General features: G+C 36.4%; 1 protein-coding gene across 3 annotated transcripts; it reads left to right on the top strand.

Annotated features, from left to right (window-relative positions):
• The first annotated feature begins 5,126 nt into the window (after positions 1-5,126).
• Positions 5,127-20,851, top strand: LOC147386430 (PRA1 family protein B3-like). 3 transcript variants are annotated; one of them, XM_086422101.1, is made up of 2 exons: positions 5,127-5,903; positions 20,579-20,851. In XM_086422101.1, the coding sequence occupies exon 1, from the start codon at positions 5,220-5,222 to the stop codon at positions 5,865-5,867; it is 648 nt and encodes a 215-aa protein (XP_086278227.1). In that variant the 5' UTR covers positions 5,127-5,219; the 3' UTR covers positions 5,868-5,903; positions 20,579-20,851. The 3 variants fall into 3 exon arrangements, with proteins under 3 accessions (XP_086278227.1, XP_086278226.1, XP_086278228.1); XM_086422100.1 differs by lacking the exon at positions 20,579-20,851 and adding an exon at positions 20,175-20,536; XM_086422102.1 differs by lacking the exon at positions 20,579-20,851 and adding an exon at positions 20,272-20,535.
• Positions 20,852-21,904: the final 1,053 nt, after the last annotated feature.

Below are 21,904 nucleotides of genomic sequence, written 5' to 3'. Positions count from 1 at the left end.
GATTTGGGCTTAGATTGGGTTGGGTTAATGTTGGATAAAGTAGTTTGGGTTTGGGTGTGGGCTTGGATAGGGAATTGAATGGTAATGAGGATAGACTTGGATTTATGATGGATTGGGTTTTGGGATGGATTGGGTTTAGTAGAATAGTATTGGGTTGAATTTAGGAGGGTGGGAGAGTGGTGAGGTGTGCGGTCCCATGGGCCACGTGAATGGCCTCGAACATTTATTAATTGAAACGTATTGGATTTCGTGTAGGTTTGGGCTTCAGGGCCCATTCCAATTTTCGATTTTTGGGGGCATCTTACGTCGAGGGCCCGCTCAAATTCGGGTTCTATAGTTTTGATTCTGGTTCGATTTTGATTAAATGGGTACCCATTGACACCCCTATGTTCCACAATTATTATTTTTAGAAAAAACACTTTTCTTACCAACTTAGTCAGATTTCAAATCTTACCAAGAGTAGTTGAGCTCAAATGGATTACCATATTGGGAAATCCAACACCACATCCCTCTAGATTTCATGATAAAACTGAGATCCAAAAACACATTCAAAAGAATAATTTCTTTTTGGGCTTAATCCAAGATTTTGAAAATGGATAACTACTAAACTCCCACCAAACTCTTAAATTTTAAATTAATACTAAATTGTGGATTTTTTTTCTTTAAAGTTCTTACAGTTTTGTCCTCTACATCCATGTGGCATTGGATTGTGTTTTTGGATGCCACAAGGTGAGTTCAAGTTAGTAAGGTTAGACTAGGGCTTAAAATGGTATGGATTTTATTTGAAATCGGAGTGATCTAAATTTAGTGGGTTTCATTAAGTATATCCGAATTAAAATTTGGTTCGTATATGGGTTGATGTCCCTTGCCTCGAGTCGAATACGGTCCCATCCCTATATCCATCAAGATCTAAATGATATATTACTTTGCAAGTTTTATTGTTATATTTTTTATGTCATCTTTTGTCCACTAACAATGGTTGGGTGTAATGGTCAATTCCTTTCTTCAAAATGGAGAGAGGTCTTGAGTTTAATTTATCATTTAGTCATATTTTAGCAATTTTATTTGAAATAATCTAAAACAGTTTAACATTATTTGATTAGACCAACCTAAATCAATTAATTCAGTCGGATTGAATCCAGATATGATTTTAATATAAGTAAAATGGTTCGAATATGGTTTTAACTAGTATGATCCGAGTTGTATTTGAATCCGGATAAAAAATTTCGATATGGATATGGACATACTCATATCCAACCTATTTTAAGCCCTAGGTTAGACTAACTCTTTTTTATTTAATAAGTCATTGCTCACGTTCAAGGAACAAGTCGGCCCTGACATGAAAGCAACATCGTTGATTTTATAAGAGCGATAGAAAAAGAAAAATCTTACAATAGTTCGAAATATTCATCATTTATGCCAATTCCAGATGAATCTACCTCAATAACTAAGTTTTTGGTGAAGAAAATCAATTTTTTTTTATAGAAAATATGAGGATTTAGAAGAAAAATCTTAAGAGAAAAAGAAATGCGATTTCTTGCAAATCAAACTCTCAGATAGAAAAAGTGGAGAAGATGAAATGAGTATAAACCATAACATTTAGTCACATGCTATTTTGACCAAAAGTATCTTTTATTTTGAAAAAACCCCCCCAAAATTGTCAAGTAAAGTTGACTCCAATTGGTGAGTTTTAAAATTAAAATTTGTTGAAGCGTATAATAGGTCAATGAAATAGTGAAAGTAAACAATTTCCTTATTTAGTAAGATTTGAACTTACTAAGAGTCGTTGAGCTTAAATGAATGACCAAATTCACAATCCAACACTACAACACTCTAGATTTATTGGAAAAAATCATATCAAAAACAAAAAATCAAAATTTTTTTTTTTTTTAGCTTGATCTAATGTTTTGAAAATGGACTGCTACTTACTTCCCATTGAACTCCCAAATTTGAATTTAAAATTTAAAAGTGAAAAATAATCTTTTCTAAGGGCTTTTTTTTTTTGAAAGTTCATAGAATTTTGTCTTTTACATCCATGTGGCATTGGGCCATGTTTTTAGATGCCACAAGGTGAGTTCAACAACCCTTAGTAAGATTTTAAAACTTACTAAGTTAGTAAGGCTAGCCTTACTCAATGAAAAAGAGTTTTTTTTTTTATAAGTATAAAATACATTGAAGAAAGGAGGAGAAACAAAATACAAGAAGAGAAGGCTAAGGTAACCCCTCAAAGAAAAGCAAAAATAAACGAATTTTTTTTCAAAACATCAATGGTTACATAAGGAATTCCATCTAAAAATAAAGTCATTGAAAGTAGTCCCTACAAACTCTATGTTTAGATTTGACCAAAGTATAAAAGGTCTAAGATCTCCAAGAAAATGTTATGAGAGCTTCTCACCTTACTTTTGAACACCCTGTTATTTTTCTCGTTCCACAACCCCTAAGCAATAGTCAAGGGAAACATAGCCCAAAGGTATATTTTTTTTTAGGAGAAAGTATTATTAGCCCACTTTACTAACAATAAGAATAACTTCCAAGGTAAGACTCAATTAATACAAAAAAGTCCAAGGAAAAGGGACCAAATATCACGAGAAAAAGAATAGTGAATTAAAATATGGTCAACTGATTCCCTATCCCTCATACAAAGGGGATAGTAGTTGGGAGTGATCCAACCTCATGCAATCAAATTATCCATCATAAGAATCCTCCCTAAGGAAGCCAACTAAATAAAAAAGGAAATTTTAGAAAGAACTAACTTGGACCAAATGATGGACTCCGAGAAGAATTACTCAATGAAAGAGATAAGCCACTTGTGGAAAGAATTTTTTCTTTGAATTCGACTAGCCTTACTAACTTAGTAAATTTTAACTTTTACTAAGAATCATTGACCTCACCAGTGGAATAAAAAAAAATGATTTGATGACATAGGATTGTAGAGGAAAAAAATTCTATGAACTTTGAAATTAAAAAAAAAAAATGTTATTTTTCACCATTTTTCAAAACCTTTGAGATACATGGAAGCTCGATACCGTCCATTTTAAAACCTTGGGTGATGCTTCAAAATATTATTATTATTATTATTATTATTGTAATATAGGTTTTTCCATGAAATTTAGAGGGATGTAGTATTGGATTGCCAATGTAGTAATCGATTTGAGCAAAGCAACCCTTAACAAGGCTTAAAATCTTACTAAGTTATTAAGAAAAGTATTTTTATTTTTTCATAAGATTCTATATATAACTATATATAAAAATATTAAGGGGGCCACACATCCTGTTCAGCTCAACCGATAAAACTGTGAAAAAGTTTTATTTTCTCAACAAGATTATAATATTATAATATTTTGTGGGGGCCACACACTATCCACATGTAGTTCTACCCTTTTTTGTAACATGAGTTGAACATATAAAACAATAGTTTTTGAAAATTTTTTGGGGTTATGGTCCCTCTTGTCTCTATATAGCTCTACCCCTGATTTTACATCACTTCCTTGTGATAAAGGTTTACTATCGAGGTTCTCAATGCATGACTTGGCATGTGTCAATTTTTTAGGCTAGTGTTTCTTCCTTATGAGATTACTTCGGTATGTGTTGTTTCTTAAACCAATTGCATGAAACATATATATGCAACCGCCATCCTTAGGCATGGATTCATATATTTAATCCTTCACTTATGGTCCTCAAGGAGACTTTGTGACACTTTGGTCTTGGTCAAGAGGTTAGTTCTTGGCTCAGTTGCCTTGCTGGTATGAGAGAAATGGGATGCTAGATTTCCTTACCTTAACATGCCATAAGATTAAACTCTCTTTGAGATTTGTCATGCTAGTATACAACTCCTCTACTACATGAAAACATTCACAATCAAACTATTTTAATGGTTTTCAAATTCATTTTCTTAACTCATCTTGGCACCCACAAAGATTGAGAAGACAAAAACAAGTCAACTCATGGTGTTAGACAAGTCAAATCCCTACAAATGGAGTACAATTATCTGAAAGGACTCTATGGCTTTTAATAAAACCCAAGGTTTTAAGATCTTGGGAACAAAAGAGTAGATAGTTTCATGTTTATATGTACTTCTCAAAACCTTCAAAATCTTAACCCTGCCTTTGCGACAATATAGGTTTCCTTATTCTAAATATGAAATTCAATTGATCCTCATTTTGAAAATCTTGCTTATGTTGACTCTTGAGGGTTGTATTTGTTCAATAACATGTCATACTCTTTTTTTTTTTTTAGCCTTACATGACCAAGATTTCAAATGTTGCATTAGAGCAACTCTAACACAAAAAGCCATACTGGCTAGGCATGTTATTATAGAGAGACATTTTACTTATACAAGGGGTTTGTGTTCCAACCATACTCTTTATAATGGCTCTTCACAAATTCATCTACAATAAAATGACTTTCAATTGTCATATTTTTTTACTGCCAATAAATAAAGAGAGAAGAGAGGATCTCACTATCTTCTTTTACCTTTTTTCTCATTCTCTCTCCAAATAATTTCAAAATGTCTCCTAATAGATTATGTTGGAGTTACGTCTTGCCAAGCCCAATTGCATTGGAATTACTTATAGTCCATTGGGCATGAAGTTTTGTACATGTCTATGAGGCCTTACATCATGTCTTGCCCTGACTTTTGAGTGTCTTCGCTGGAGTTGTGCATCCCTTTATAATAGACTCCCCGTGGGACGATGTTGGCTTAGTTCGGCCAATCTGACACTTTTAAAGTAAAGGCAAGTTGCTGGTCTTAAACAGTCCAAAGTTTACTTGGACTTGATGACCCTAGAAATTGCACTACAACTACGAGGGATTGGAGGATGGTGACGACAAATTCGAAATGAGAAAGACTACAATTTGAATAAAAAATCTCGAGATACACATCCATCATTTAAAAAAAGAAAAAGAAAAAAAAACCTCCCTTCCGTAACTGCCTTTCCTCCCCAAGCAACCATTGAAAACCGTAGCTCTACCAATTCAAACGTTCCCAAAAATACTTGCTTCGTAAGTCTTTAATCATCATCAAATTCAATCCTACGATCCTAAAATCCGAAAGGCATATAAATTTTATAGTACGCAAGTACCATATCATCTCTCAACACGATATATCCCACCGACCACGCTCACCTTCGAATTAGGAACCAATACAAATCTCACTATCGCTCTCTCTGCGCGTAAATCTCCTGAAATTCTTCGTGAAATTTACCTTCAAAACTCCATTAATGGCGTCTCCTCCTACTCTCCCAATCTCAAGCTCTCAAACAACAATCCCTCAATCTCAACCCCCCATCGCCACACCAGCTTTCAAAGCCTTCATCTCTCGCCTTTCTGATTCAATCCGACATGCTTTCTCACAACGTCGTCCATGGATGGAGCTCATCGATAGATCCTCCCTCTCTCGCCCAGATTCCGTATCTGAAGCCGCATCACGAGTTCGCAAAAACTTCTCCTACTTTCGCATCAACTACATGACCCTCTTAGCCTCTGTTCTTGCACTCTCTCTCCTCTCTCATCCTTTCTCTCTCTTCGTTCTCCTTTGTCTTCTCGCTTCATGGCTCTTTCTCTACCTGTTCAGACCCTCTGATTCGCCTCTCGTTCTCTTTGGTCGCACTTTCTCAGATCGAGAGACTCTTGGGGTGTTAATTGTGCTCACTGTTGTTGTAATCTTCCTCACAAGTGTTGGATCTTTACTGATCTCTGCTCTCATGATTGGATTGGCGATTGTTTGCGCTCATGGTGCATTTAGGGTTCCTGAAGATTTGTTTCTCGATGATCAAGAACAAACCTCTGTTGGATTCCTCTCGTTCCTTGGTGGCGCTGCTTCATCTGCCGCCGCCGCTGCCGCACCTGCCGTTGCTGCACGTGTTTGATGATCTGATCTGTCTAATCTGATTGATCACGATGAGGTTGGTTTTGGAAACCAGTTGTTCTTCGTTCAATTTTATATATTTTTTTCCCTGTTTGGTAGAATTGTTCCTATAGTCGGATTTGTTTCCTGTAATTTTGGCTAAAAGTAGGTTGGATCTGGAATTCTGGATACTACAATTGTAGATCTGTTTTCGTTTAAATTTCTTGAAATACTAATTCTGCTTTGTCTTTGGATTTTGTTCCTTATTTTATGTAACTTTGTTTGCGAAGGATCGCTGAACACAATTTTTTATTTACTTACATATAATGATCGCCTTTGTGAAATCTTCATCTGACAATATTTTTGAGATTTTCTTCTCGATCAATTCAGATATGTGTTGATTGGCTTTTCTTCCAGTTCTTGGTTCTGTTGCTTTTAGATCTGACCTAGTTTGAGCATCCTGTGATCTTGGGATTATCTAGTTTAGTTGGAAGAATTGTTAATTTAAGAATTTTGATTTGACATATCCAACTTTTTTTTTTTTGTATAGTCGGGTATAGTTGAGAGGTATATTGCTTTCTTTTTTCTCAAATGGATCAAGATCTTGTGTTCTTTCTATATTATTGACATGTGGACCATGATTGTAGAGAATTTTTATCTGGAGGTTTATGTAAATGATCTGCTCTAAGGCTACAACTGTATTGGTAGACCTAAATCGTGTTATAAAAATATTTCATTTTCATTGATTACAACTGTATTGGTAGCCCTAAAGTATGTTGTAAAAATATTTGTCTAATCCACTTGTTTCTAAATTCTTGTTAACCTAAATTCTCAGTGATTGCTAATTGCTTAAGTCAATAAGGTCACGTATGTCTATAATGGAACAATAAACATGTAGTTATTTTTGTCCTTGAAAATTTTGAGTAGGAGAGAATGCTCATAGGAATGAAACTTCAATTTGAGATTGATGGGAAAAATATACCCTAAGGAGATACCCTTTTTGTTATATGGGTTTCTTTATCCATAAAGATGGAGGGACAAGTATGGATGCTATGCAGAGAATCATTACTATGTGGTCAAGGTCAAAGTAGAGATGCTCTATTGAAGTGTTATGTGATCACATGTAACAATTTGGCTAAATAAAAATTTACAAGTCAACAATAAGACTAGATATGCTTTAGAGTCATATGTTCCCAATTGGGAGATATGTTCATGAAATGTATGTAAGAGAGAGAAGGATTTTGGGATGGACAAAAAGAATGGGAAAATGAAAGAGAAGCAAAAAATGGGGGTGGTTTTAGCATGTATTACAAAGATAAATGATAGTATCGATATGGAATGCTTTGGCCAAAGTTGATGGTTTCAAATAGCAAGAGAAATGTCAAAAATATAGTGGATTGAGGTAGTGAGAAAATATTTGGGATATGTCCTGACAAAAGCTTTAGTAGCACATGAAGATGAGTGATTAAATCATTTTTTCATTGTTGATCCTGAATTATTATTTGTAAGTGTTGATCCCAAATAGTTTTTTGGCAACTGTTGATCCCAAATAGCAAAAAAAAAAAGTTATGTTTCAAAGGTCTCACAAAGAATGTAATTGCGATTTACCTTTTTTTTGTGGTGGATATATAACGACGCTTGTGGATGCAAAAATTCACAATCTTCAATTCTCCTTGAGATCTGTATTTGATGAGTTTTTTCCTCCTAATAGGTATCCCTGCACCACAATCAATCCGATGTTCAAGTCAGATTAGGTAGAAAAAATGGCAGAGTAAATGTATAGGAACATAATGTTGTGTACCTTTTTCGTTGTAGAATAACTTTATTTATAGAGAATAAAGGAGATATTGATCAGATCTTTTTTCTTGATTTGACCTTACCTAAATTAGACGCTTTAGGCAGATTTGGGCTCGGATGTCGAGGAGTCTGAGCCTCTGACCAGTCAAGTATTCATTAGCTCAATTAGTCGGATGCATCAAAAGAAATTCACTCATTTAAATTGGAGCATGACAATAAAATTCAAGAACTTCCCTTGTAAAGGGGCTCATGGGAAGTTTGAGGCTAGCCTTGAACTAGTCCCCGAAGACAACTGTGGTGCCCTCCTTTAGATCTTCGAAAAATGGTTACTCCACATTGCAGTCTAGTTTCACAGTATCTGGGATCTCGTATTCTTCCCTAATTTTTTTTTATGGTGGGGCAAGTAGGGTTGTGTGGTCTACCTTAGTTCATTTTAAAGGAAAGGAAAAGCTTGGTTATCTCAAAAGAGAAGGAAAAGTAAGGAGAGAATGGAGTGAGCACGAAAGACACTTGAAGAGAGGGTTGCCAACACCCTTGAGCAAAAAAAAGGAGTCTTCTGTGGTGATTTCGAGTTTCGGGGAGAAATCTGAACGGCAACTTGGGCATAGGAAAGCAAGAAAGAAGAAAATAAAAATGGAGGAGAAATAAGAAGAGAAAAACAAAGTATGAAGAAGGTATTTATAGATGAGAAATCCTTGAGTTTTGCAAAGCTATCAAATGGTTGTGATGATGCCAATTGTTAAGGCTTCAATGAGAGTAATGAATGAATTAAACGCACGTTAGACGGGATGATAAGACTGATACGTATGTGTACATTAACACATGCGCCACATGGCAAGTAATGGGTGGATAGGGCTTAAAATGATACAAATTTTTTTCCGAAATCAGAGTGATCCGAATATGAATTTAGCAGATTGGTTTCATCAAGTATATCCGAATTAAAATATGGTTCAGATATGGGTTGATGTCCCTTGACTTGAGTCGAATCAGGGTCAGATACAGTTCCATCCCTATATCCGTCAAGATCTGAATGATACATTATTCGACCCGAATCAATTAATTCGGTCAGATTGAATCTGAATATGATTTTAATGAAAGTAAAATGGTTCAGATATGATCATAGCTAGTATGATCCGGATTGAATTTGGATCTGGATATGAATATGGACATACTCATATCCGGCTCGAATCCGAACCGTTTTAAGCCCTATGGGTGGAGTACTTAATTCGGTGATAAGAAACACCAACGAACAAGACAAAATGTGGGAAAATACACACTTTGTCAGTCGATGCATTTGTGGTAGGAATAATAATGTGACATAGGAATAATAAAGTAATGATGGCATTAAATGTATGTTAGATGGGGTGATAGGATTGACGGTGTATGTGTACAATAACACACTTATTGTGCTACATGGCAAGTAAAGGGTGGAGCACTTAATTCGATGATATGGAATGCCAATCGACAAGAAAAAAAACGAGGGAAAACACCCTTTTTCAGTCAACGCATTTGTGGTAGGAATAATAACATGACATGTGACATAATGGTGTAACAAATACAAATATCAAAGACTCGAGCATTCATCCAAATTTTCGAGAGGGGGCGATTGTGGAGATAAAAATTATGGAATCCTAGGATACTGCTTCACGTCACCTTGGGATCAATCCTGGCACTAGAGATTCGAGACTCCGAGGGAATTGACTTAACTTGATACTTTTGAAACGTTGGGGGTTGGAGACTCCTATTGTAACCATGACTTGGTGACTCGAGATCTCAACACGTGTCAAATTCGAAAAACATCAAGGGTGCGATATTGTCGTAGATTTTGTTTCTATTTCACACAAATTTCGTTTGTGTTTAATGGGGAATTGATGATAACTTCAAATTATGAACATATTAATTGGGTAAGGTCAAATTAGAAAATAAAATATGATCAAGATCTCCACTATTCTCTATAAATAAGGTATGCAACGAGAAATGTACATAACATTCTTGTCCTACATCCTTATTTTATTTCTACCTAGTCTAACTTGAGCGTCGGAGTGGTTGTGTTGCAGGGACACCCATTGGGAGAAAAAGATTCATTAAGTGCAATTCTTAAGGAGAATTGTAGATTGCGGATTTTCTTATCCACAATGATTATTGTTTATTCTAGTGTCTTTTATTTAGTAGGGGATGTACCACAAACATTATGTTTTGTTCATCAGTAAAGGTGTGTCAAGTGTGGTGGTCATGGTTATTTTACAAGCTAGAGTTTTTAGCATAGAAACATGGTATTTGCTTGGCAATTTTATGTCTTTGTTATGGTTCTCATTGATTTGAGTGTCGTTTTATTCTTAAAATATATCACGGTATCGTCCTTTTATATTAATTAGATATTATATATTTATATTTTATGATAATGCTACACAAATGGATGAGACGTGTGAGGGCCTACTCTTCTAGCTTCATCATGCATTTAGGCTACCATGTTGCCTTGGTAGTAACCCCCAACTTGAAGAGTTGGTTAATGACCAAGTTTGCAATTAATGTTACAATGGACTTATCAACGATAACACCTCGAAAAATTACTTCCCAATCTGATCTGCTTGAGGGCAATCCTCAATCCGAAGGATTGGTAGACAACTCACACAAAATAAACATGACCTTCCTATTGGATAAGCCATCATATAGAGTTTTAAATAAAAACTAAAATAAACCACCACATTGTTTATCAAAGTTCTCACAATTAACTTAAATATAAATTCAAGATTGAAATAAAAAATCTAAAATTTTATAGATCTAATCAAGGCATCTCTTTGGAATGAGCATCTGAAAAAAAATAGTAAATAACGTGAGATAAACTCAATACGTAGGGCTAGCAATAATCTGACATGTACTCGATGTTCGAATTGGTTTGATCTGAAAAAACATGAAAAATTGGATTTTCGGATCGGATTCGGATTGAAATCTTAGATCCGCAATAATTTTGGATCGGATTTGGATCTACCCCAATCTAATCTGAACATATTTCAGTAATTTTTTTTTTTATTCTTAATTTCATATAAATACATATAGATAAAACATTTTAGTTTTTTTGATTTCCCTCTATATTTGTAGTAGGAAAATAGATTTTTTAAATTTTAAAATCTTTGAACATTGATAATTTGAAAATAAGGCTCGTGTCCAGATCAATTTCGGATTAAAGATGAAATGAAATAGATTGGATTCGATTCACATATTCATTAATCCGTTCGGATCATATCGGGTATATCTTTAAAAAAAATTGGATCGAATCGGAGTGGCACTGATCCAATACCGAATCGATTCATTGCTAGTTTACTACCACACCTTATCCATGATTTAATCGATAAAATAATAATATCGAGTAAAAAAGAATGTTGTAAATCTTATATTGAGTAATTGATAGTAATATGCAATGTAATGATAATGAATGCAAAAATTCTACACGCCCACATAATAGGGGCCCTTCTGGAGGGCTTTGGCGCCTTACATGGTAGGGCTCTCAGGCTCATTCTTGCTCACATCAAGATTTTTATCAATTCATTATGACTAATGCAATAACATTATATTCCATTCATCATTAAAGTATTCCTCTCTCATAAATGGTGTGTAAAAAAAGAAACACATCTTCTTCCTTACATCAAGACAAGATCTATCAGAGATTAAAAAAACAAGGATAAAATTACTATAATGGAAAGATCAAGTAGAAGGTATACCATGCATCTATTTGGAAAAATTAAATTTCGTGGGATTGAAGAGATCTTCAGGTATATTGTAGAGTTTGACTTCTCGAGCAACTTCTCTTTCAAGTAAGTCCAACAAAATTTCTACGGAACTAGATTTAATGTTTTTGTTTTTTGGCGGTAGCAAGATTAGAGAAAAAGATAAGAGTGGGGGTGGGGGGGGGGGGGGGGTAAGGGAAGATTTTTGGTTTCAGCCTTGAATTTATGTTGAAGTTAATTGTGGGAATTTTGATAAACAATGTGGTGATTTATTTTAGTTATTACTTAAAACTCTATGTGATTGCTTATCCAAGGAGGAAGGTCATGATTATTTTATTAAGTTTATCAAATAGTTGTTGAAATTATGATTGTTCATTGTTTTTGTTCTGAATATAAACATATATACTTTTATTAATATTTTTGCCCAATCAATTATTGTTTTTGAATTATTTTACAATAGTGGTTAAATAAAGGACGAAAAATCTTTTCAAAATGGGCAAAATCATAAAAAATGAAAGAGTATTCAATTTTATATAATGTTTTTTTTTTAAACAAACAATTCAAAAAATGTAATTTTGTAGTCTCGTGAATGGACCTTGTTTCGCCAAATTTGCTTTAAGAAAAAGTCAGTTTTCAAAATTAGTCAAAACACAAAAGTTTTGTTCTCCAAGTTGACTTTGTAGCCCTTTTGGTGAAATTCAAAAATTCCTTACAATTTGACCATAGAAAATATTCTCGTGCAGTATATCTGATCTTTATGGGTTTCGGCAGAACTGGTAACATAGGAAAATACAACATTTTCTCAATTATTTTGTTAATAACATTAATTATCAAATATTTTTATATTAGAACACTTTCGAATATTATTCTAACCTTGTATGCCATAAATTTTTTGGTGAGGCTTCGATTTATGATTCAAATTTTTAAGTTTGAAGGTGTACTTTTGGGGGTGGTGGTGTCCGAAGGTTAAATTTCTAGGTTTTCTACTAAACATTTATTACCTTTGAATTTTGTAATTTGTGTTTCGGGTTATGGGTTGATCCAGTCCATTCAAGTCTGGTCGGGTCGTGGATACCCAAAATTCATGGCGTCACAACTTGGTATCAGAGCTTAGTTAGTAGATTCCTTTAAATTATTTCATTATTAATTATCTTTTATTTTTGATATTATTTTTGCTGTTGGAAAATGGTAGGCAACTAATCACCACATACAAAGAAGTTGGATACCAGAAGTCAGGGTGTCACAAGAACTACATATTCAAATCTATGTCCTCCTAGCACTAGAAAATAGTGTCAACTCAGACATAGTTGTTGAGATTCCCCCTGTCACATGAAACTATTGGCAATTGCGAAATCAAAGGGCCATTAGAGTTCACTATAAAACCAGATAATCTTGCTACCTCAACTCCCCTCCTAAACAGTTTCTCCAGGGTTTCTGTCACTATAAAAAATAAAAATGGGGATAACGGATCACCCTGTCTCAAACCCCTGGAGCTCCTGAAATACCTCGTCGAACTACCATTTACTAAGAAAAAAAAAGAAACCAATGTTACACACTTCAGAATCCACCCAATCCACTTAGAGCCAAAACCCATCATTCTCAACATATACTTCAAAAAATCCTAGCCCACGTGATCATAAACTTTTTGCATATTGATTTTTCCTATTAGCCCCGCCTTATCAAATCCCAGCTCACGTGATCATTAGTCTTTTGCATATCGATTTTTCCTATCAGCCCCGTCTTCTTATCTTTGATCCTAGAGTCTAAACATTCATTAGCCATTAACACACCATCTAGGATTTGTCTTCCAAATATAAAAGCATGTTGTTCTAAACCAATTAATTTCTTCAAAATTTCTTTTAGTCTGTTTGCCAACGCCTCCGCTTTTTTGGGAATCAAAGCCACAAAAGTACTATTAAGGGCATTATCCATACAACCTTTCTCCTGTAACTCCCAAACTACTTTCATGAAATCTTCTGAGACAATATCCCAATAATGTTTGAAGAATTCTATTGTAAAACCATCTGGCCCAGGTGCTTTGTTCCCCCCTAGGGGCACTACAACTAATCTCACTTCCTCAATTGAACTTTCCTACCACATCCTTTCTTCTTGATTTAGCTTGTTGAATTCGAGATTGTCGGGGCGAGGCTCCTATTTTCTCTTTCCCTATAAAGCTCTTCGTAGAAATCCATTACACCCTCCCTAATATCGTCTTCTCCTTCCACCAAACTCCCATTGATCATCAAGTTGGTTATTTGGTTATTCTTTCTATGATAGTTAGCCTCCTTATGGACAAATTTGGTGTTATTATCACCCTCCTTTAGCCACGTGATCATCAAATTTTGTCCAACTTATCTCTTCCATCAAGGCCACGCTTTGAAATTCTAACTTAAACTCGATTTTTCTCACTCTTTCATTTATCTCTAGCTCCCCCACTTTTTCCTTTCTCCCCCTTTCTCAACTCTACCCTCCCCACCTCTTCCTTGTTCTATTTTTTCAATTTATCCTTAAAATATTTGAGCTTGTTCTTGAAAACCACCCTTGGATACCCCACCGTTGGCCCCTCATTCCACCAACCCTTTACGAGATCTGTAAAATTAGGGTGAATTAGCCACATATTTTCAAAACGGAAGGGGACCGGACTAGATTTAGTTTGCCCCTCCTCTAGAACGATAGGAGTGTGATCAGAGACGAGACTAAGAGCTGTCGAATGCACCACATTACGAAATTTCTCCTCCCAATCCCCACTCATGAAAAATCTATATATTCTAGACATCCTCGGGTCAGCTTGATTATTGGACCACATAAACCTTCTACCAAGCAAAGGTAAATCCATTAAGGCATACCTATTAACAAAAACATTGAAGTCCTTCATACCCTTCTTTATTCTCGGTCCCCCCATTCTTCTAATTGGTGAGTCTGATGACATTGAAGTCCCCTCCCAGAACCCAAGGCTTATCCCAATACCCAGCTATATCTTCCAATTCTTCCCACATTTGATGTCTCGTTGCTTTTAATTGGACCATAAATCCTTGAAAATACCCACTCGAAATCCTCATTCACACACTTACAAAGAACTAAAATAAAGAAAGCCCCAACTAATTTGTCATTCACTTGAACCAAGTCTTTATTCCACATCAAAATAATGCCACTTACTGTCCCGATAGTTGGAAGAGCTACCCAACCAATATTCCCCCTCCAAAGATCTTTAATCACCTTATCCTTGTAGATCGGAATTTTCGATTCTTGAAGAGTTACTAAGAAAGGCCTTCGATTCATGATAAAAGCCTTCACAGCCGCCCTCTTCATTCTATCCCCCTAACCTCTCACATTCCAAGTCAAAATCTTAATCGACATAGCAACCTAAACAAGAACCCTAACCAAAACCACAAACCTCTTCCAAAATTATGCCACCTCCTTGGTCAAAATTGACCTAAAAATCCTCATTGTTGATTCTATCTAAGCCACCACGACTACCTCATTTGACTGCCCATCCCTGAAGGTTTGAATTTCTTGGCTATCCATATCACCAAGACCTAATCCCTCAACACGCACTCCACTATCCTTGCTTAACTCCTGCAATTTCGCCTCAAGAAGAGCTCTATCCTTCGAATCTCATATAACTACTCTTAAGATTAGAGAACAATCCTTATACTCTGTCTCTGGTATGATACCAAATTCCTCTGCCATACACAAGGCTTGGCACACTAACCATTCAATAGTTTCCAATTCTATTCGCACTAACATTTCCTCCACCGGATTCGTGGTTGGTTCTTTTAAACCTCTGTTAGCCCAATGTCCGTCATTAGACCCTTGTGTTGGATTCAAGCCAAGTCACCTCATCAGGAAATTGAGACAAGGGGACCAAAGTCGAAGAAGACCAATGAACATATTTTCTAATCTCCCGCATATTATCCTCAACTAGAGAGAAATTGCTAATCTGGGGAGAATGGATCAAGGCTATAGGTGATTGGGTCCTGCAAATAGAAAACCAAGTGAACACAGTCCATGACAAGCAGAAAGAAGCTCCAATAGGATCCATATAGAAAATCAACATAGGCTTGTTAAAAGAAGGGGTGAGGACGATTGAAAAGGGAAAGGAGGAGGAGTTCAAGATACCTTCTCTAGAATAGTAATCGTGGCTAACCTTCCTCAAACTTGAGTTGCTCGAGCTCCTTGAAACAAGTGGCTGCCTATGATGTTTCCAAAGATCAGATCTCAATCTATCCCGAATCTTTGAGATCAGGATGAGAAAATTAGATAAATGCATTTTCTTCTTCTTTATCAGATTCAACCCTTCTTCCGAATGACAAACTGAGTATCATCTCCCCTTGCCTCAATCGTAAGACCTTCCGCCAAGTTAACCTTTTTTTTCCACAAAAGATCCTTCTTTCGTTTTCCGATGAATTCAATTGTAATCTCGATCTCCATACTTGAGGGTACTTGCTCTACCCTATCCTCTACGTTTGCTATCAAAGAAACTTCCTGGACGTGACCCCCTAGATGAGAGTTTTTGTTATGCGAGAGATTTTTCTACCGATTGGGTTTTCCCATGCATGCCTTGTAAGGGCTTTCTAGTCCAAGCCCTTTATCTGCCATTGATTGGTCCATACAAATCACAGGAGTAGACTCAGGATCCATAACCATATCCCAAGAGACCTCCCCAGCACATTGAAAAGAAGTTTCTAGTTGCTTCTGTTGTATGCCACCTTCGCCTAGATTTGATACAACCAAGTTAGGTTTGATAACTCCAAGTTTATCCCCCCCCAGATTGACCTTTCTCCAATTTCCTTTGTTGATAGGTCTATTGTGTTCTCCACTGCCAAGAACACACTATCCTCATGCTCAGAGGTCTCAACTTCTCCTCTTACTGCAAAGGTTGATGATTCTTGGAAGGCCAAAGATGAATTTTCTATAAGAATACCCAATTTGAAAAAAACCCCCAAAGAACATATACAATGTTCTTTTAATCTTCCCTGGAGGAGATCTGACCTTAAGTCTCTTATTCTTTTATCCACCTCCATTAAGCCCCCAAGATGCTTACCAATCAGTTTGAAGGCTTAGTCATCCCTAAGATGAAAGGGAGTGCCCATAACTCTGACCCAAGGTCCAACTTTCACCCAACCCTCTTCTAATTTGTTCACATCAGCAAACCAAGATCTAAGCGACATTGTCTCCTTCCCTATAGCCACCTTTCGAAGATTTTTAATGATTGATGCCTCCCCCATGTTGTTCAGCAAAAAAAAAACCCTCTTCTTTTGACCCCAACTAAGCAATTTCCTATTAACATGGGTTTTATCTTTGAGAGTGTACTTGCAAATCCTCACCAACTCGTTCCAGTCAAAGTTTTCAGACCTAGTTTCACACACAACAGCCCACCTCCATTTCCCAAACCCCTTGTAATAGTTCACGGCATGCTGATACTTCTCCTTTACACCCTTCATACCTTCTTTAGATTCAATTCAAGGCCAGTACGTTCAACTCTAAAGCCTTGGTCTATTAATGATTTGGGACCTATAACCGTTGAAAGTTCGCTCAATTTATCCATCAATTCTCCAACTCCCAATAGTGAGGCCAATAAAGGAAATTGATAGTAGGGTCACAACTAACTCTTATAACTACTAGTATAGTTCAATCTTTAGGTGTACATCCATGAGCAAATATTGCTCGGATGTGGATGTGCACCCATGAGCAATGTAACTTGGACTTGGGTGTAGATCTCAAGTTGTTGCGTCTTAGTCTTAAGATCTGCTCCTCCCATAAATATTTCCACGTGGCTTTGACGTTTGGGTAGTGGGTAGTTAACAGGGAGAGGGGCATATAGCGAGGGCAGATACTAGTTGAGGTGTAATGGCCCTTCACCATAGTAATTTTATCCCTATTGCATCATGGTTATGTTATCCCTCGATTAGTAGCATTGTAGGAACACATCAACAACAAAGAGAATGAGATGGGTCAAACATTGTGTCGATTTGCACATCGAGCCTCTCTGAAAAGTGCACTCTTCCTTGGTATAAGTAACTTCTGTTGTCATTTGGGATTTGTCGACCTTCCCTGCCATCTTCGACAAGTTTAGGCACCAGTTATGGCATTGCTGAATAAATCAATTTAGGATCTTGCTTGAGTTTTGATGTCGATTTTAACTCTACCATTTCCATCCTCCTCTAGTTTGTTTGGGATGACTACCTCCACTGTTTTGGTAAGGCTGGTTGCTATAGTCTGGGCACCAAGTCTAGTGCTAAGATGTGGTATCAGAAAATGTTGTCTTGACCCGAATCCTTTATCATCTTGATGGGTGTTACCTCATCTTAAGAGGCTCCTTGTCCTCATCATCAAAAGAAAGTATCGCAAACTGGGACCAAATCTATAATTAATAAAAATGAAGAATAGAAAAGTGTCGGAGGGGGACTCAAAGCTTTACTATCTCAGCCTCACTTTAGTTAGTGCCCTCTTGATTGGATTTTTTTCCCCGTTTTTGAGGCTGCACTTCCATTTTCTGTATGGGGTGTTGATGTGGAGATGTCAATGCTACCAAGAAGCCTCTTCACCGCATTGTTTGTTGCCAGTCTACTGGCTTTTGACACAAACCACACCACATGTTGGTGGATTTCTAAGGGTGAATCATACACCTTGTTGTTAGTCCAAGTAAGCAACTAGAGACTACCCTAAAGGATCAATGGCACACCAATGCCAAGCACACTCTGGTTTCTTACCCGATTACATGGGCCAACCTCAAAGCATTGTTAACCTTGGTGAATCAATGTTGGGAATTTGGCATGTTGGTGGGAAGGTGTTTTAATACCCAAATATGTAAGAATGTTTGGCTCACCCATGTCTATATTGGCACGCCCCATTTGACATTCAAAAATGTCCTATGCCGAGGTGTCCATGTGGTAGTCCAAGTTTCAAGGAAGATAGAAGTTGATGCCTTTGAAAAGTTGATCACCTAAGTAAAAAAAAAAAGCCTATTCTGCATCTTATCCTTTGGAAAAACATCCAAGTATGTACAGGTCAAAAACCCCTCCTCAACCAACGTGGAAATCTATGGTCTCATGGTTCAAGTCCTAGGAAATCTGTGGTAGTCCAAGTTCAAGGAAGATAGAAGTTGATGCCTTTGAAAATTTATCACCTAAGTAAAAAGAAAAAGAAAGAAGCCTATGGTGCATCTTATCCTTTGGAAAACATCCAAATGTGTACACGCAAAAGCCCCTCCTCAATCAATGTGGAAATCTATGGTCTCATGGTTCTTCAAGTCCCAAAAATATTATACCCATTTGGTGAGATTCAAATGCTTGTATGTTATTTCCCTTGCACAAACATTAGGAGTTGTTATTTTAACCATATCTTTTAACTTAACTAGCACAACAAACTTTCGACTTTGTTGAATTGGTGCGCCAAACGGCTACTGGTCCCAGAAGATGGTAAAGATGGGAGGATTGAGTTGTCTTCAACAGAGCACCAAATGGCCCAAAGAGTAAATGAACATGAATGGCACTATACCATCTCAGCACCTTTCCCAATCTTTACCCACTTAAAGATGAGTGGAGACTCACAAGGCTTTGAACATTTTGGCATTTCTTGAGCTCCTAGCAATGGCAATGTCCTTGAAGAAGGTATGAGCAACCTCATCCACCCACCCATCCTGTAGAAGACATATCATGGGACATGATATCAATTTTAGATGAAGCAAAATCCCCATGCTGTCGTGGAATCCTTGTGGTTGCCCTGGGATGACCAGTGGTGCTAGAGAAGGATAATGCTCCAGTTGACAAAGGTGTCATGGTCATCTAAAAATTGGTGGCTTTCTCCATATTCAAGAAGGCATCTATGGAAGATGAAGTGCATTTTGAGTCTCTCTGTGCTACCACCATCTAAGATGTTGTAGTTGGGTTGTTCCAAAGCCGAAATGCCTTGCCACATCCTTCCATGGTGCCTACAATAAGAGAATAGAAATTTTAGTTACTCAAAAGTTGGAATTTTGTAACGATGATATTCTTAGAAATGCACTTTGACCAGGATTAGCCTTTCCTTCTTCATGTGTGGTCTCTCTTGAAGCTGTGACAATGACACCCTCATATAAATGAAGATAGATTGTTGCTTGAACAAATCATGAGAAGCCAAGCCTCATTTGTAGAAGCACCTCTGATCAATAAAAACTCGCCATGTGGCTCTATTAAACTAGGTGGCAGCTGTCAGCAAAAGGACGAAGTGTCAATCATGGTGTAGTTTTGAAAAAATGGTCAAAAAATTTGCTCTCCACATTGTTTTGTCTCATTGGATATATGAAAGGAAATCTTCTTTGCAACAAAAACTAATTATTTCTAGTTATATGAAATGTTACATGAGTTTTAAAGCATGCACATACTTAAGATGTCCATATTTCCTTGCTTCTTACATGGGGCATAAGATATTAACTTGTGATAGTTAAAGCTGGTGGTTTCTTACTTGATTGGGTTCTGGTTTTCAGTTATTTTCTAGAACAGTTCTGTCAAGTGTATTCTTTACCACGTGTCTACCTAGTATTGGGAGACAATTTTGGTTCCCTAGTTGCAATAGAATTCCATCTTAGCAAGTTCCCTCATGGTGTACCTACAGCATTTTCTGCACCATAGAACGATTCTCTTATGGATTCAAAGGCAACTTCCATAGAATCTCATAATTTGCAGCTAATGTGAACTTTTTTTTATTTTTTATAGGTGATGTGAAAACATCAAGAATAGGTTGATCATAAATTTCTTTTGATTGGAAACTTTTGTGGGTTTTAAGGTTTTTTGGTGGCAACCTTTTTCTTGGTTTGTTTTTCTCAGGACTTTTGTAATATTCATGGAAAAATCCAGACCTGATAATGTGGACAAGGGCTATAGTTTCTTGTTGGTTGTGAATGAACACTATGGCATTATGCAGGCATGGGCTAAATCTGAGAATTCAAGCCATTTCATAGCTGGTGCAGAGGTGACTGATTGAGACCACTCCCTAGTTGGGTTATTTCTTGTCAGCGCAGGGCTTCTCACCTCATACATACAACTAGTTAAGATTTTAATTAATTTCCACATTTTTTTCAAACTAAGACAAGAGCTGTGAATTTTCTTATTAATGATTAATCCTCAATGCCATTTTACTATTTTACGTAATGGTAGCTATAATAGGCATCTTTATCATAAATCTTCAATGACACACTCACCAGGGATTGGTGTTTTTTCTTGCATGTTAGGGCTGTTGACACATTGAAGATGAGGAATTTGGGTTCCCCAAATCATTCCCCCCTCCCCCCTAAACACTTTTTTGAAAGATGGTGTTGTGTCTCTCTCCTATAGTGTGTACTTAGACCTCTGACGTGACATGGTTGTAAATAAAGTGAATTGATCTGCCATATTCGGTGATCTGCTATTTCTTAAATTCTCTTGGCACATAACAAGTCCAGCCTTCTTTTATGAGGTACTCGCATTTGCATAGTAAGCTTACTTAGTTTACATTCCAGTTTATATGTCGCTGCGGAGAAACTTTGCTGCAAGTTTCCTGGGAATTAATTACTGTGTGATCCTTCTATTTTATGGTTACATTTTTTTTTTCCTCTTGGTATATTTATAGTGATCATTTATAGCTACATCTGCTCAAAGAGGATTGAACCTAGTATGTGCTGGGTTTGCTCATTAGTTTGCTATTTTGGAGGCACAACATAACAAATTTCTCCTTGACCTATGTTTTGTGTGAGAGATTAATGTAAAATGACATAAATGCCCTTGTCTTGAATGTCTAGACAAAAAACCTCCTTGATTTTTCTCCTAGAAAATTGAACATCTTCAAGCTGTTATCTCCTAGGGTAAATTATGTTTAACCTATTTAATCCATTGTATTCAATGTAATATAGAAAATCCTTAATTTTTTCTACTTAACTACTTATCTAAAATTTTATCTTGGTATTGAGATTGAATGTTAAAAGGGGAGATAATCTTAAAGATCGAAGACAAGTTTACCTTCGAGCAATTAACTTTTAGGGTATATTTGATTGTACACGGAAACTTGGGTGAAAAATCAATTTTTATGAAAAATGACATTTTTCATGTGTTCGATGGTATTTTCCATGGAAATTGATTTTTCACCCGAATCAAAAAGTCCACCAAAACATGGATTTCACTTTTCCACCCATATGGGTGGGAAAATGAAATTATGGGTGGGAAAGTGAAATTAACCTATATTTTTCATCTCCAAAATATCTTTTTCTTCTCTATCATCATCACCATAGTCACCATCATATTTATCTTGTCGTCGCCTTTACTGTCGCCATCATCATCATCTCCGATCACCTTCTCTTTTTCTCTCTCTTCGTCTTCTTCTTATTCTTCTCTCATCTCCATTGTTGCCACCACGTTCTCCCCTCTTCTTCCTCACTTACCTTCGTCGCCACCAACACCATGTTCTCTCCCCCCCCTCCTTATAATTTCCAAGTCTCTTCTTCTCCGTCTCAAGCCTATTTTCTTTCTCTTGCTCCTCTCCTTTTTCATTTTTCTCAGTTAATTTTTTTTCATGATTTTAACCA

Source organism: Akebia trifoliata, chromosome 14, assembly GCF_017979445.1.
Source record: "Akebia trifoliata isolate Shusen 1 chromosome 14, ASM1797944v1, whole genome shotgun sequence".
Classification (NCBI taxonomy): Eukaryota; Viridiplantae; Streptophyta; class Magnoliopsida; order Ranunculales; family Lardizabalaceae; genus Akebia; species Akebia trifoliata.
The sequence above is the reverse complement of the archived record's forward strand: the minus strand, read 5'-3'. Positions and strand labels throughout refer to the sequence as shown.

Bases quoted from the DNA above. Each gene is read 5' to 3' on its own strand.
- LOC147386430 (XM_086422101.1), top strand. From the start codon at position 5,220: ATGGCGTCTCCTCCTACTCTCCCAATCTCAAGCTCTCAAACAACAATC.